The 13755-nt window shown below is 42.1% G+C and overlaps 1 protein-coding gene across 3 annotated transcripts in view; it reads right to left on the bottom strand.

Annotated features, from left to right (window-relative positions):
• Window positions 1–13755, bottom strand: part of pak7 (p21 protein (Cdc42/Rac)-activated kinase 7) — an 84753-nt gene that overhangs the window by 18706 nt on the left and 52292 nt on the right. For all 3 annotated transcript variants that reach the window (XM_034228654.1, XM_034228655.1, XM_034228656.1), the window contains one exon: window positions 1807–2646. In XM_034228654.1, coding sequence (XP_034084545.1) covers window positions 1807–2646 — 840 coding nt within the window. The remainder of the gene's footprint in view (window positions 1–1806; window positions 2647–13755) is intronic.

The following is a 13755-nucleotide window of genomic DNA, read 5'->3' as shown; positions in this document are numbered from 1 at the left end:
TGATTTGACAAAACACTTAATAGAACAACCAATCAGATATTAACAATACACCTAATATAGTCTGGAGGAGTTCTTATCCTTTAGCAGTGCTGCCTTCTTTTGCATCAACATTCACAGCATGAGACTGCAGCCTGTTAAATCTTTACATTCCCTTCACACACGGTACATTCAGCAAAGAAAATGTGTTTCCTCGAGCACGGCGACTACGAAAGTGGTAATAATAAACCATATGTAAGGAAAATGACCTTCCCCTCATCACTTCAAATCCTGCTACTCTTGCATTCTCCGTGGCTGTTTTTTTCTACGAGGGGCTATTTACTGAAGCATGCAGGTTAAATGGTTTTTCATCAAGGCACCCTGGGATCTACATCAGCAAACCCAGTTTTCCTCTCAGCTACTGCTCTCACCATGTGGGAAGGAGGAATGGTGGGGTGTTGTGATAGCGGTACACACACCTCTAAAATAGGCCTGATGGAACACTGAACGCTTTTTTAAAGAATATATAAAGAACTTACATAAATAAAACCTCAGTGACCATTTCCCCTGCTGTTCCCCTCTACTGTTGGCCTCTTACTACTTTTTAACTTACCTAACGTCTTTTCAAACAAGGTTCAGAAAACAATATTGGTATGAACGATCATCACGAGTAAATTATACAGAACACATATGGTTTCATAACACAATCACTAATGCGTGGAAGGTTTATTTACTCGTGTGTGTGGGGTCTCCTGGGTATCTGAGTCTGTCCCACGGCTCCACTGGAGCACATCACAGGCTGCAGCACGCCCCCCCCCCACTGCAGATATACTTACAGTGCAGGTGATCATACACAATGGGAAGTTCTAAGCTATGAAACATGACATAATAGAAATGTCATGTCAGTTTGGTAATTTATTTTGGTTAGAAGTAACCCCTACACGATGTATGGAACAGTAACACATGTCTATCTTTATTAACTTCACACAGAATAGTGTTAATACACTTTCTGTATCACTAAAGAAAACACAACATATCACTTCTATGCAGACGACACACAGCTATGTACATTTCATCGTTCTGAATGTACCTTTCTTAAGTTGCTAGATATTAAATTGCATACTATCATTCTTTTGACCACCAAGCTAATATTATACATAACTCCAATTGTTAGATATAATGATATTATCATTGGTATTCTTTTGGGCTAATTACACCATGAAAAGACGATATGGTGACTACCTAAAACCTTATTCGATTATAAAGTTTTACCAAAATAAATAATTTTATAACGTTTTATAATTAACTTGTTTTTTGTTCAATGTTTGAGGCTTTTTCTATTTGATTTCAATCATTATTTTTATTTGATTTCGTTTTTTTAACTTTCTCATACTCCTTTTCACTTTCCCCCTGCCATGTGAGTCCTTTCTTTGTTCTCTATGTTCCTTTGTGCCTCTATTTGTCGAGTCCCTGAAACTCTCTGTAGTTCAGAGCTTTCTGGTCGATGATTAGCAGGAGCATTAATTGATCTTTGTGCAGAGACAGTGACTACTGAAGGGCGATAATTCTGTATGTGGCAGAGCCTGAAGAGTAGAGCTACCACCATCAATCATTGAGCAAAAATGAGAGACAACCAGAAACAGAGGAAGAGAGAACGAGGAAAAGGACTGACTACTTGAAAGAGAGTGCAGGAGGACAGACACTGTAACCATGTTTTAGCTTATACCATACCAGCTGTTTAAAGTAAACTGTCAAAGCCCTGACACATTTATTCATGGGGAAATGTATATTTCCTTACTCAAATGCATACTTTGTTGTTGGTGTAGTTACCTTGGTTAAGGTCTGTGAGTTAGCGAGACTCTCTGAAAGGCGGGGGTAGGTGTAGGAGCTGTAAGGATGTGATTGTGCAGGGTTCTTGAAAGCCCCACTGGCAGCATAGGGGACATTTGGCTCCTGCAGCCCAGATCCTGACCTAGACCGCTGCCGTATAGCAGGCGTGGGGCTAGTCTGCGCCACATAGGAACTCTTAGGCCGCTTCTCGTATTCGTCCCTTAGGCCGCCGTAGCTCCACTCACTGTCTGGGTAATTGATCTGCTCGCTGTGTAGTGAGGCACGAGATGGCGTGCCCACTGAAGTGTCCCGGTAGTCCTGGCTAGAAGAGCCCCCCACAGACGCCCGATAGTACCCACTGGAGCCCACACCACTCCCCACCGTGGAGGCCACCTCATCAGCTGAGCGCCCTTTACTCTCCAAGTAGGTGTGGTAGTCTGGGGGAAGCTTGCCATAGTCTGATTTTTGGGGCATGGCGTCCGGGTAGAAGGGGCTGCGTATGGGGTACGAGTGACCATTCTGCTTGGTGAATCGATAGTGCCTCCCAGCGGCCCAGTCCCCATCTATAGAGAAGCTTGGCTTGCCGGGGTCAAGAGAGAAGTCCCTGCTGGAAGTATCCAGGTCACAGGAGTAGCGGGAGTAGTAATGGTTGAATCCGTTCTCCTCGGGGGCGTTGGGGTGACCACTGCCGGAGGGTTTGGAGGTGCCTCCAGCCTGGTGGGGGCCCGGTGGGCTCTCTTTACGCAGGGAGTTGGATCGTGTTACTGAGATGTTGTCGAAATCCTCCAGCAGGCCGTTGATGGAAGCATCTTTGGGGGGCCGGTTCCCTCGAACAATGGTCTACAAGAAGAACAAACACATTTATACTTAACATACTAAACAGTCTGCTGCCTAAGACTTTGATGCAGGTAGCCCTAATACATGGCTTGCCGTTCATTCAATTTCAGTGAAATCATTCATAGCTGAAAACTGAATGAGATGAATTGAAATTCCTGTTGATTCAACTTGAGACTAAGAACTAATGTTCAGGCTGGAATTTCAATTCATGTGTATCAGGGCTTTTTGACAAGTATGAAATCAATCATTACTTGCAATAAATGTCGGTCTTTGTCACCTGAAAACACAGCAGGCATCGCTCTACACAACCACTAGTTGTTGTGAGTTGGGATGCAGCTAGGAAATGCATGGAGATAAATGGCGGGATACCTCAGATGCTAAAAGGAAACCAGTGGTGGATTGAATGAGCTAATTCCTGCCCCATTTCCCTCGCAACAGATTAGCTTCATTTTCAGTGGGCTGATCAGGACACATTAACAGTCGTCACGACTGTTAATGTGTCCTGACGCTCGTGAGGTGCACGAACACACCAGCGTGCGCCCGCACACTAGCCAGTGAGGAAGAGAGATGGAAGAGAGAGTGAACACACATGCTCACGTCTGCTTCAAAGCAAAGGCAGCTTGATCATCAGGGGTGCTGCTTATCCCCTCCTACCTTGTGCTAAGCCCTTTACACGGATGTGTCGTGAGTCATGGGGACTGGTGCTAAAGGGGAACTCTCCGAACTACAACTTCTGGCATGCATGATGTGCGTGCAAGTATGCTGTTTTTGTGGTGTGGATAATGAGGATCACCACCTCCATACAATAGAAATCCTGACACAGGTTTATTTATTTTGTTATCTTCTCGTCTCTCTACCTTGGACATTACTGGAAACGCTGCATTAGAACAATAGAAACGTTGCCTGTCAGCTGAGTGCTGAGAGGAGGCTGAGCTATAGGGATTATTGTTTGCATTTTAAGCTCTTACATAATCTATTGGAGAGCTTTTTGTGATGATCTAACACAATTTTATTTTTGAATATATGACTGTTTCGATGATGTCCTTGTAGTACAGCCTCAAGCATTATGTGTATCTATCCAGTTTGGTTTATGTTGCACTATCTGCAATTTCAGTTTTACAAATCTGTGTATGCCTTTACCTCACTACTTTTCATTCTGGATTTACATCCTTGGTGGGCTTCATGAAAGTGCCCGTCAAGCTTTAGGCTATTTCTGTTTTTGCACCTAAATGTTTTTATGGTCTCATGTCAGTTTTAAGCTCGCTATCCACACAAATTACCCGCCCACCTTTCAATGCTAACTCATGAGGCTTTTCCCAAGCCTCAAGGAAATCCTTTGAAATTTAAAATAAGACATTCTCTAGAATATTATAAGGATGAATGGGTTGGGTTTTTTTTTTTTTTTTAAACAGAGCAACCACGGACTACAAGAAGCTGAAATCAAGTAGCTGTCACAGGTACAGCTGTATAATCCCATCCATTGCTAGACATGTACCTGACACACTTATTACAATTTGTAGCACTTTGGATATATAGGATAATGTGGAATGTGGTGACTTGAACTAACCACAACTCGTGTGATTCTTTTCAATGTTCACCTAAGAGATAAAACCCTTCGTGTTAATATTGAGAGGGCTGACCTGGCACGTGTACTTCTTAGTCTTTTCTTTGAAGGTGTTTGCTGAACCTTATTCTTAGACATGATAAATGTCACATCAGCGAGTTCTTTGACGCCCTTCCACAATGCCTCGCTTTCTGTCACATAACTGTCATACGTGTCACCGCTGTAGTTTGTCCATGTCACATGTGCTGAGGCAGGGACTCAGAAAAGTCGGATAATCATCAACTCTCAGCAACATTGTGCTGACACAAGGACACATGTAGACGCCTACACACTCCCTTCCTTTCATCCCTCTCATCTTTTAGATTATGACTCAACCAGGCTACTACAGTTATTAAAAGCAGTATTAATGCTTGTTTTCCTTTTCCTCTACACAAGACACTCATTTCTGACAAAGGGGACTAATCACTTTCTGCATGATGGTTTCATATCGTTTCGAATGTTTAAGATTGCTGTCATGACGGCAATGATGGCCCACCTCCTAAAGAGGACAAATCATGCACATTTTCAGCTTCATGTTTGTATTTTGTGCCTATACTGTGACATGTTTACATGCTTTAATGTTGACCATTTTCTTTGTTTCCCTCTCATACTGCCTGTACTGCAGCACTTCTTGTCACCCTCTGTATGAAACCCAGTCTGCTCTGATTGGTGTTGTGATTCGTCAACCGCTCAGAGATGTCCCACCCCGTAGCAAATCACGCACAATGTGTTGGAACACTAGACAATATAACCATGAGTGTTAATAGTAATGTCAAATAAGTTCAATCGATTTACATCTACAGAAACCTATATAACAAAATACAGGAAAGGTAAACATAAAGCATATTAGGGCCTCTTTAAGTCAAGATTGAAGTGTCTCAACTCTTTGGTAGATCACTGACTTGCCATAAAGCACAATCATTTTCCCAAATGCTTTGCTTTATACTGTAGACCAAATTACTGCTAGACTAATGCCCTTCTCAGCCTTTACTGTACTCTATTTTTGGTGCTAATTTTTAAATATTCGCATGCTAACATTGACTGGCTGAACATGGTGTAAAATATAACATGCTACAAATCAGCATGCTAGCAAAGTGCTTCAATCGTAGCATGTAGCATAGCTTAGCGGAAGAACAGCCTCACACGTCGTCTGCTTGCTGTCATGACACTGACACTCGTTTGAACCAAAGATGCGGCACTAATGCTGCATTCACAGCCATTTCAGCAGACAGGGAAAAACAAGAAAAACACCCCTTATTCCAACTTGGGAATGTTCCTGCATTATTCCAAGTTTGTGAGCCACACTGCTAACATTGGAGTCAAACTACATAAACTACCTACATTTGCTAATTTCGTTATGTTATGGTTTGGTAGCAGTTTGATACAAAGTGAAACATTCATTCTTGGCTAGCCAAAATTCTGGTTCAACACAACATGAATTGGACTAACCGCTCTATCCAAATAACACTGTTTCATATATTACCTCTCCTTTCTCCCTCTCTACCACTCCCGTTCCTGTCCCCTGTTTGAGAGCTATAGGCGGTTTGGTTCCGTGACCTGGAACCCAAGGTGAAATGGCCTATAAAAGCTGTGAGTAAAGTCTAGCTGAGAGGCGGTGGCTGCAGGACGGATGGTCTTTTAAACAGGTCGGTGAGTGGAAATCTATCATTCCTTGGACGGATGTCGCAGTGCATAGAGCAAGCTCGCAAGTCACACATTCATGACAAAAGCACATTTTTCTTACAAAATAATGCTCATGTCACAATAATGTTCTTAACTAATGGGTACAAAACTGCTACAAACAATCATCGGTGCTGATATTGTCATGGGAACGATCCTCACACGTCCTCTGAACGGTGATATGAACTTGTGAATGCTTTGCCTCAAATGATGCTTAGTCACATCATGTTACGATACGTGGATGTCAGTGATTCCTAGCTAATTCAATTGGCCCACAACAGTCGGGAGTGTCAGGTATCTAATAAAACATCATCTTCTCCATTTAGTTCATAATCAATAAGACTGTGTCAAGGAGCGTGACAGGTAAAAGGGGGGGAGAGTGGGAAAGAGAAGGCAGCAAATGAAACCGAAGAGGGGATGAGAGTGCAGAGGCGAGAGGGAGAGAAGGTTAATTGTGTGCCAAATCACTGTCAAACGTTCAGCATCAAGCCTGAAAATCTTTCCATTAATTTGAATTAGGGGGCTGATACTGGCCCCCGTACCCCCCACCCTCCCTTCTCTCCCCTGTGCTCACAGCTCTTCGAGCCCTGTGCACGGGTCGTGTTCAGCGCGGCGGTGACAGGAGCTATATTTCACCGGCGTTCCGCGTAGGCCTGTCCTTTAGTGATAAGCTGTAATAGATCTACTCTCTACACTCACTACGGCCTGTTAAAGGTAAGCACAGGAGAGAGGAGGGGAGAGGAGAGGGGAAGGGAGGAGAGAGGAGAGGAGAGGAGAGGAGAGGAGAGGAGAGAGGAGAGGAGAGGAGAGGAGGAGAGGAGAGGAGAGGAGAGAGGAGAAGAGAGGAGAAGGGAGGATGAGGAGAGGAGAGGAGAGGAGCAGGAGGAGAGGAGAGGAGAGGAGAGGAGAGGAGAGGAGAGGAGAGGAGAGGAGAGGAGAGGGGAAGGGAAGGGAAGGGAGGAGAGGAGAAGGGAGGAGAGGGGAAGGGAGGAGAGGGGAAGGGAAGAGAGGGGAAGGGAGGAGAGGAGAGGGGAAGGGAGGAGAGGAGAAGAGAGGAGAAGAGAGGAGAAGAGAGGAGAGGAGAGGGGAGGAAAGGGAAGAGAGGGGAGGAGAGGGGAAGAGAGGAGAGGAGAGGAGAAGAGAGGAGAGGGGAAGAGAGGGGAGGAGAGGGGAAGGGAGGAGAGGAGAGGAGAAGAGAGGAGAGGAGAAGAGAGGAGAAGGGAGTAGAGGAGAGGAGAGGGAAAGGGAAGAGAGGGGAGGAGAGGGGAAGGGAGGAGAGGAGAGGAGAAGAGAGGAGAGGAGAAGAGAGGAGAAGGGAGGAGAGGAGAGGAGAGGGAAAGGGAAAGAGAGGGGAGGAGAGGGGAAGGGAGGAGAGGAGATGAGAAGGGAAGGGAGGAGAGGAGAGGAACAAAAAGGAAATGAAAGGAAAGGATGGGACAGGAAAGGAAAGAAGAGGAGAGGACAGGAAAGGAAAGGTAAGAAGAAGAGAGGAGAATAGAGGAGAGGAGAGGAGAGGAGAAGAGAGGACGGGACAGGAAAGGTAAGAAGAAGAGAGGAGAGGAGAGGAGAGGAGAGGAGAAGAGAGGATGGGACAGGAAAGATAAGAAGAAGAGAGGAGAGGAGAGAAGAGAGGACTTGACAGGAAAGGTAAGAAGAAGAGAGGAGAGGAGAGGAGAGGAGAGGAAAGGAGAGGAGAGGAGAAAAGGAAAGACGGAAATGGGAAGATCCTCTGGTAAGACAAAGAATAAATGCAAGAGTAGCAAAAGGACAGCAGAAGAAGAAACTCAGCAGCTGCAGTAGAAGAGAAGGAGGAATCATAGATAGCAAGGGAGGGAGAAGGGTTGACGAGGGAAGGGAGGGAGGAAGTGTCGTCGAAAGGGAGCCATGAAAAATGAGGCTCATTGGGAGATAAGGGGGGATTAACCTTGCTGGTAATGAAGGGAGGGTGTGATGGGAGGACGGAGGGAGGAACAGAGGGAGAGATCATTAATGAGCTTGCCCTTCCAGTGACTCCTAGCTAGAACCCTGGAATGGAGGCTGCGCTTCACTGGACAGCGGGGTCCCGGGACGGCTGAGAGGCTGGGGGGGAGGAGGGGGGAGGGGGAGGTCTGCTTCTCTGCTGCATGGCTCTTCTATACTGCTGTTTCATTTGAGCATGAAGCTGAAACTGCTCTTTGGTGAGGAATCTGCCAGAAACGAAACAACTAACCCCAGTTTGAATGAAATCCCTTAATTCAGCGTTTTAAACGTTTTCTCTGGCTACCCTGTTAAAGAAGCTAAATACTTTTCTATTTAAACGTTTTCAGATTTTCGACAGCCATATGCTTTGATACAAAACTTAATTTAGAAGCCAGTATTTGTGCACATCAGTTGCAGATAAAGAGTCACATTAACAGGCTACATTAATGTCATCAGTAATACACAAAATGTATTAAAACATGAACATTCTAAACATGATTGTGTCCAGAAAAAGATTCCACTTAAAAACATATTTCTCTGCATTTTTACTTTTAAAAACAACATTTTCACTGCGGTAAAAAAAACACCCTCCTGATTGCCGCACGCAAAAGTTACTTTGCATTTCATTCAATTTGTAATTACTGTGTTTTATATTTTAGGTGTGTTGTTTTCATATTTATAAATGTTCAACAAGTACCTTTTAAAAGGCATCTTAAATGTTTATTACTATTATAGTTTTAAAAAGTATGAAATAGATATTAATAATAGTCTGTTGACCATGATGTCAACATGATGTAATAATGCATTATAATGTTGACATCACCTATTGTCCTAATACCTATTTGTCTAAAGATGAGGGTCAAAACTGAGGCTGCAACTAACACATATTTTCATTATTGATTCATTTGTTTATTAATCTATTATACAATCCATTATTTAGCTTAAATAAAACAAATCAGAACTGTGCTTCAAACTACAACTTTTGTGGTTTTTTTCATCATAAAAATAAATCAACCCTGGTCTAATGTTTACTCCAGTAATTGTTGGTGTTTAAATATGCATGTATATGTTAGACACAGAGAGATACATACAGTACGTAGCCTGACAGATTGAAAGAAATACACACATGCACGACATCAGAGGCAGATGTGTAACTCCTCCCAGTCGTGAGTCTTTAGTCACAGTCATCAACTACCACATCCCCTCTCTCTGTGCGACACACACACACACACACACACACACACACACACACACACACACACACACACACACACACACACACCCCAGAATACCGCCTACTCAACACACCCACTCTCTACTCCCAGTCCTGCCAGAACACGACCAGATAGAAACAATGTTTTTTTTGTAAGCTGTCATGTTGTGCTATACTATTGTGCATGTCTCACAACAGAAATATGTGTATTCCTCCAATCACATCGCATCATTCTCTCTCCCTCTCTGTGTATAAAATCCCTGGCACCATCTCTACCCGGTGAATATTTCTGTCACGACTTACACTGCAGATAAAAGCACGCCGTGGGATGTTTTGCACACCCGAACATGGTCACACTCTTCTTCTGCTACTACCACCGCTGCTCCTGGAGTGCAGCATCCTCCTGCATCACTGACCAGTTTCTGCACAGAAGCTTATTCAAGGCCGTCTGAGAAAGATAATATCCAAGAGACCTTGAGACATCAGACAAAGGGGCGACTGAGTGAAGACTCGAGTGTCTCACTGAGGGCCAAAACATGACCTGCAGTGCTGATTAATCTACTGCATGCTTATGCGCAAAGAGGGACGATATCGATATAAAAAAACATCCATGGTGTCAAAAAGGTGTGTAGCAACTTGAATCATGCTCCACTTTAATGGTCATACTATATTAGACAATGGCTTAAAACAGTGTGTGGATTTAAAAAGATGATCTCACAGATTCAGGTAAGCAGCAAGGCAAGATGACGTTGTTTTATCCTCTAGCTCGCTCTTGTGGAAAGAAGTGGTAAAAGCATCAAACGGCTAAAGATTCAATTATGCTCTTTTCACTACTGCTTGTATTCAACAAAATACACTAAGCAAGGAAATGTGTGTTTGGTAGATTATTTTATTTGTTGTAACACCTATTGGGCAAAATCCACTTTTTCATGTCTTTTCTACATAAACATGTGGGACTCTGTGTAAAGTGACTCTGTGTAAAGGGACTCTGTGTAAAGAGACTCTGAACGTTTCAGGAACAAAGATTCTCTCACTTTTTGTCCCGATCCATTTATATAAAAACCTGTCTGAACATGAGCTGATCAGATTTTGGCTTGTGTAACCATTAGCCAATAACCAACCAAGGTAACCCCTGTAATATCTCTCAAGGGGCGTGGGGAGTGGCTCCTTATTTTCATCTAAACGTAACAGACACAGAATCAGCACTTTTGAAACAGGGCTGAAACAGAGGGGATTATGGGATGCTACAAAGCACGATCTGTTTGGTATTTCGATGGAAACACTTCAGAGACCTATATGGATGAAAAACAGGATAATAGGAGACCTTTAAATATGATACCGTTGGAAAGCCTATTTATTTCCCTTTTAAAATGGTGCCTCATTTGTGAGGAACATGCATGTATGGGATGAGCAGCATAGCTGAGTAGGTGGGTTGCACCCATGACAAATTGGATGATTGAAGTCTGATGAAACAAGACATATTAGCAATTTAACAATTACTTTTTTTTTTTAAAGCACGCTAACACACTTTTAAAAAAGGTTCATGGTTGCAACACAAACACAACAAATGTCCTTACTTTTTGTCTTATGTTTATTTTAGGGTAAGTCTACAATACTACAAATAAGAAGCTTAATGACCTCATGCCAACCCTTGATATGTTAACAAGTTTTGCAAGGAACTTTTTCAAAAAAAGAAAATTGTTTTTTTTGTTTGTATGTTAATATCAGCGGGGTTATAATTGTCAATCTAATCAGGTGTTAGGAGGATTTTGTACTGCATGAAGCATGGTAAAAAAAAATGCTTGTTATTCTTGAGTTATCAAGAATGTTTCTACACGAACACAGAGAAATACCTCGCCGAGATTCTCACTACATACTAAGTAACATAGTGAAGACATTCAAATAATAAGGTTAATGCTGATGTCATTTGTCAAGTTTCTCATTGTCATCAAATCACACAAAAAGACCAAAACCAACAATGTGTTTTCTGACATTCCTGCACCCATTGGTTGCTACAGGAAATCTTAACATTTAGCTGAGGAATACATATATGTTATTATATTCCTAAAACAGCTGGGCACTGGAGTATAAAACCAAAACAATTAAACGTGAGTAAATGGTTAATATGTCGGGGACTATCTTTTGCTGTGGAATCAAACAGATTGGGTGTGCTGGTTTTAATGCCACGGAATGGTGTATGTCAAATTGACTTTAAATAAACGACAGTTGCCTTGTTGACGGAATTTAATGAAAATGTTGGCCAGTGTTAAAGTATAGTGAAATAATTTGTTTATAATAATTTAGAGTTCTAAGGCACAGAGGAATTAGCTCTTAAACATATAGCATATTATCAAATTGGCTAGTAGGATATGTAAGGCTTTGGCGACACATAACACAACAAGTATCAATATATCATTTTGGTCTAAACTATTTTGAAAGTGAGAAGGACTCAATTCCTGAGGTGTATTTAGTATTCCCAATTTAATACCAAGAAAGCCAATTAAAACCAGATTCTTTGATAGGAAGAAAGATCATCATAAATCCAGGTGAAATTTTACTTCACATCAAGTAATAATTAAACTCTTTAAAGCAATGTCAAAAAATGAGGCAGACCAGTATTCCCTCTACAGCAGTGTGTTGTGCAGTCATGAGGGAGAAGCAGGAAGTGTCCTGTGCTCTGCTGCTCTCTGCTGTTCAGACAAAGTATTTCACATCTAAACCGGCACATTTATTGTGAATTAAATAACCATGAATTAAAGTGATGTGGATGTTAATTTCACCCATTAAGGATCAAAGTTTAGTGAGGCTTCTGGTAATAGGATTCCCTGAGGCACATATCTAGGATCTACGTTAATAATTAGAAGGACTAATCCCGACCGCAAAACCCAATCGTATGTGACCTCAGATCAGTACGCAAGCTGACAGGTTGACCCACCTGTATTACTTAGCTGAGGATTTCACGGAACAGCGACGCTGTTTTCTTGACATGTTATTAGCGGAGCTATGGATGAGGTCCCAGCAAACATGAACAGGATTATTCAGGGAGAGGATTTTTGAGCATTCCCATGATTAATGGGCTGTGAGCTGACCTGTTTCCTCAGGCCATCCTGCTGCCTGTTAGTTACAGTAGTTAATAACCATCGTCTCAACATGCGGAGCTCATCCAAGGGTTCAATAAATAGTTTGAAAACATTATACGATACATAACAATGAAAGGATAGTTGACTTGTGAATGATTATGCTCAATCTGATTGTCAAGGAAATGTCTTACATGACTGTATAGAATAATAGGGGAAAGGGGAAAGGGAAGTATACGGCCCTTTGTCTGACAAAACAAGTAGAATTATGAACTTATCCTTAAAATAACTGATTGATAGGAGTAACTTTTAGTATGTTCTTACACACCACTTATACAACTCTGTTTTTTGAGTGTTTCATCTGGACATAAATGTCATTGATACAGTATAGACAAAGTAGTGTGCAGTCTCGTCCTCCCTCTGACTGAAGCCTATTGCCGTCCACCCTGAGCATCCTGTTAAAGGACAGTTATTCCTTGCAATGTAAATGAAAAAGTACAATCTAGACCTGCTCTTTGTGAAAAGTGCCGCTGGATAATTTATCTTATAATTCTTCCTCCAGCATAGCAGGCCTCCTAGCTGGCATGTCAGCTAGGTAAATGACCTTTTCAGGCTAGTGAAAACTATTGAAATTAGTCTGAAGAGTCTCTAACTCCAAACATTAGAGTATTTGGTACCACTTTACAATAAGACTACCCTTATAAAGGGTTTACGAATAGTTTGTAATTCATTTATTAATTAGGTTGTGAACACTTTATAAATCATTAATAAGCTTTTATAAGACATGAGATAAACAGGGCAACTGTGACCGGTTGCTTGCCAAATAGTGAGCCCACATGTATCTGTACTGCTAAGTCTTATATTGGCTACTTAGCTTACTTCGTCTTCTTCATCAGCCAGCATCCTTGGTATCTGTTGTTCACTGAGTTGATTCCCCCCCATCCATCTTGATGTTTCTTGGCATCTCTTATGACCATCTATGAATGAGTTACTAACATTTATAACTGGCAAAAGGGAGCCTTATTGTAAAGTGTAAAACACATTCCCATTTATTAATGAGTTACTACCATTTATAATTTGTTTAAGCTTTATTAAAGGTCCCATGACATGCTTTTCCGGTTATTACCCGTCCCCTTGTTTGTTATGTGTGTTATAAATGGTTCTTAATGATTAATAAAGTGTTTACAACCTAATTATAAACCCTTTATGAATCCTTTATAAGGGTAGTCTTATTGTAAAGTGGTCAGAACCAAATGAATGCTGTAACTAAAGTACCTAAACATCCTATATCTCAGTAGCATATTTCTACAGGGTAAATATTCCCTTTTTGTGGATTTGTTTACACTTTTCCCCACATAGAGCTAAAGGCAGCCTCTGGTGGTGTTTATGGGATTAATGTAACAGTGTGGATGAGTGTTTAGTTTATTATGCTGCTAAAGGCAGACAAGGGAGCCCCTTCCATGAGCTGGTGAGTATCTGAGGTTATGTTCTCCTCCTCAGACGATGTGCCTCCAACCCCCACAGCTCCCCAGCCGGCAGCTCAGACCGGAGTGACCCAGTGACCTCTGACCTCAGCTCGG

This window comes from Gymnodraco acuticeps, unplaced genomic scaffold (assembly GCF_902827175.1).
Source record: "Gymnodraco acuticeps unplaced genomic scaffold, fGymAcu1.1, whole genome shotgun sequence".
Classification (NCBI taxonomy): Eukaryota; Metazoa; Chordata; class Actinopteri; order Perciformes; family Bathydraconidae; genus Gymnodraco; species Gymnodraco acuticeps.
The sequence above is the reverse complement of the archived record's forward strand: the minus strand, read 5'-3'. Positions and strand labels throughout refer to the sequence as shown.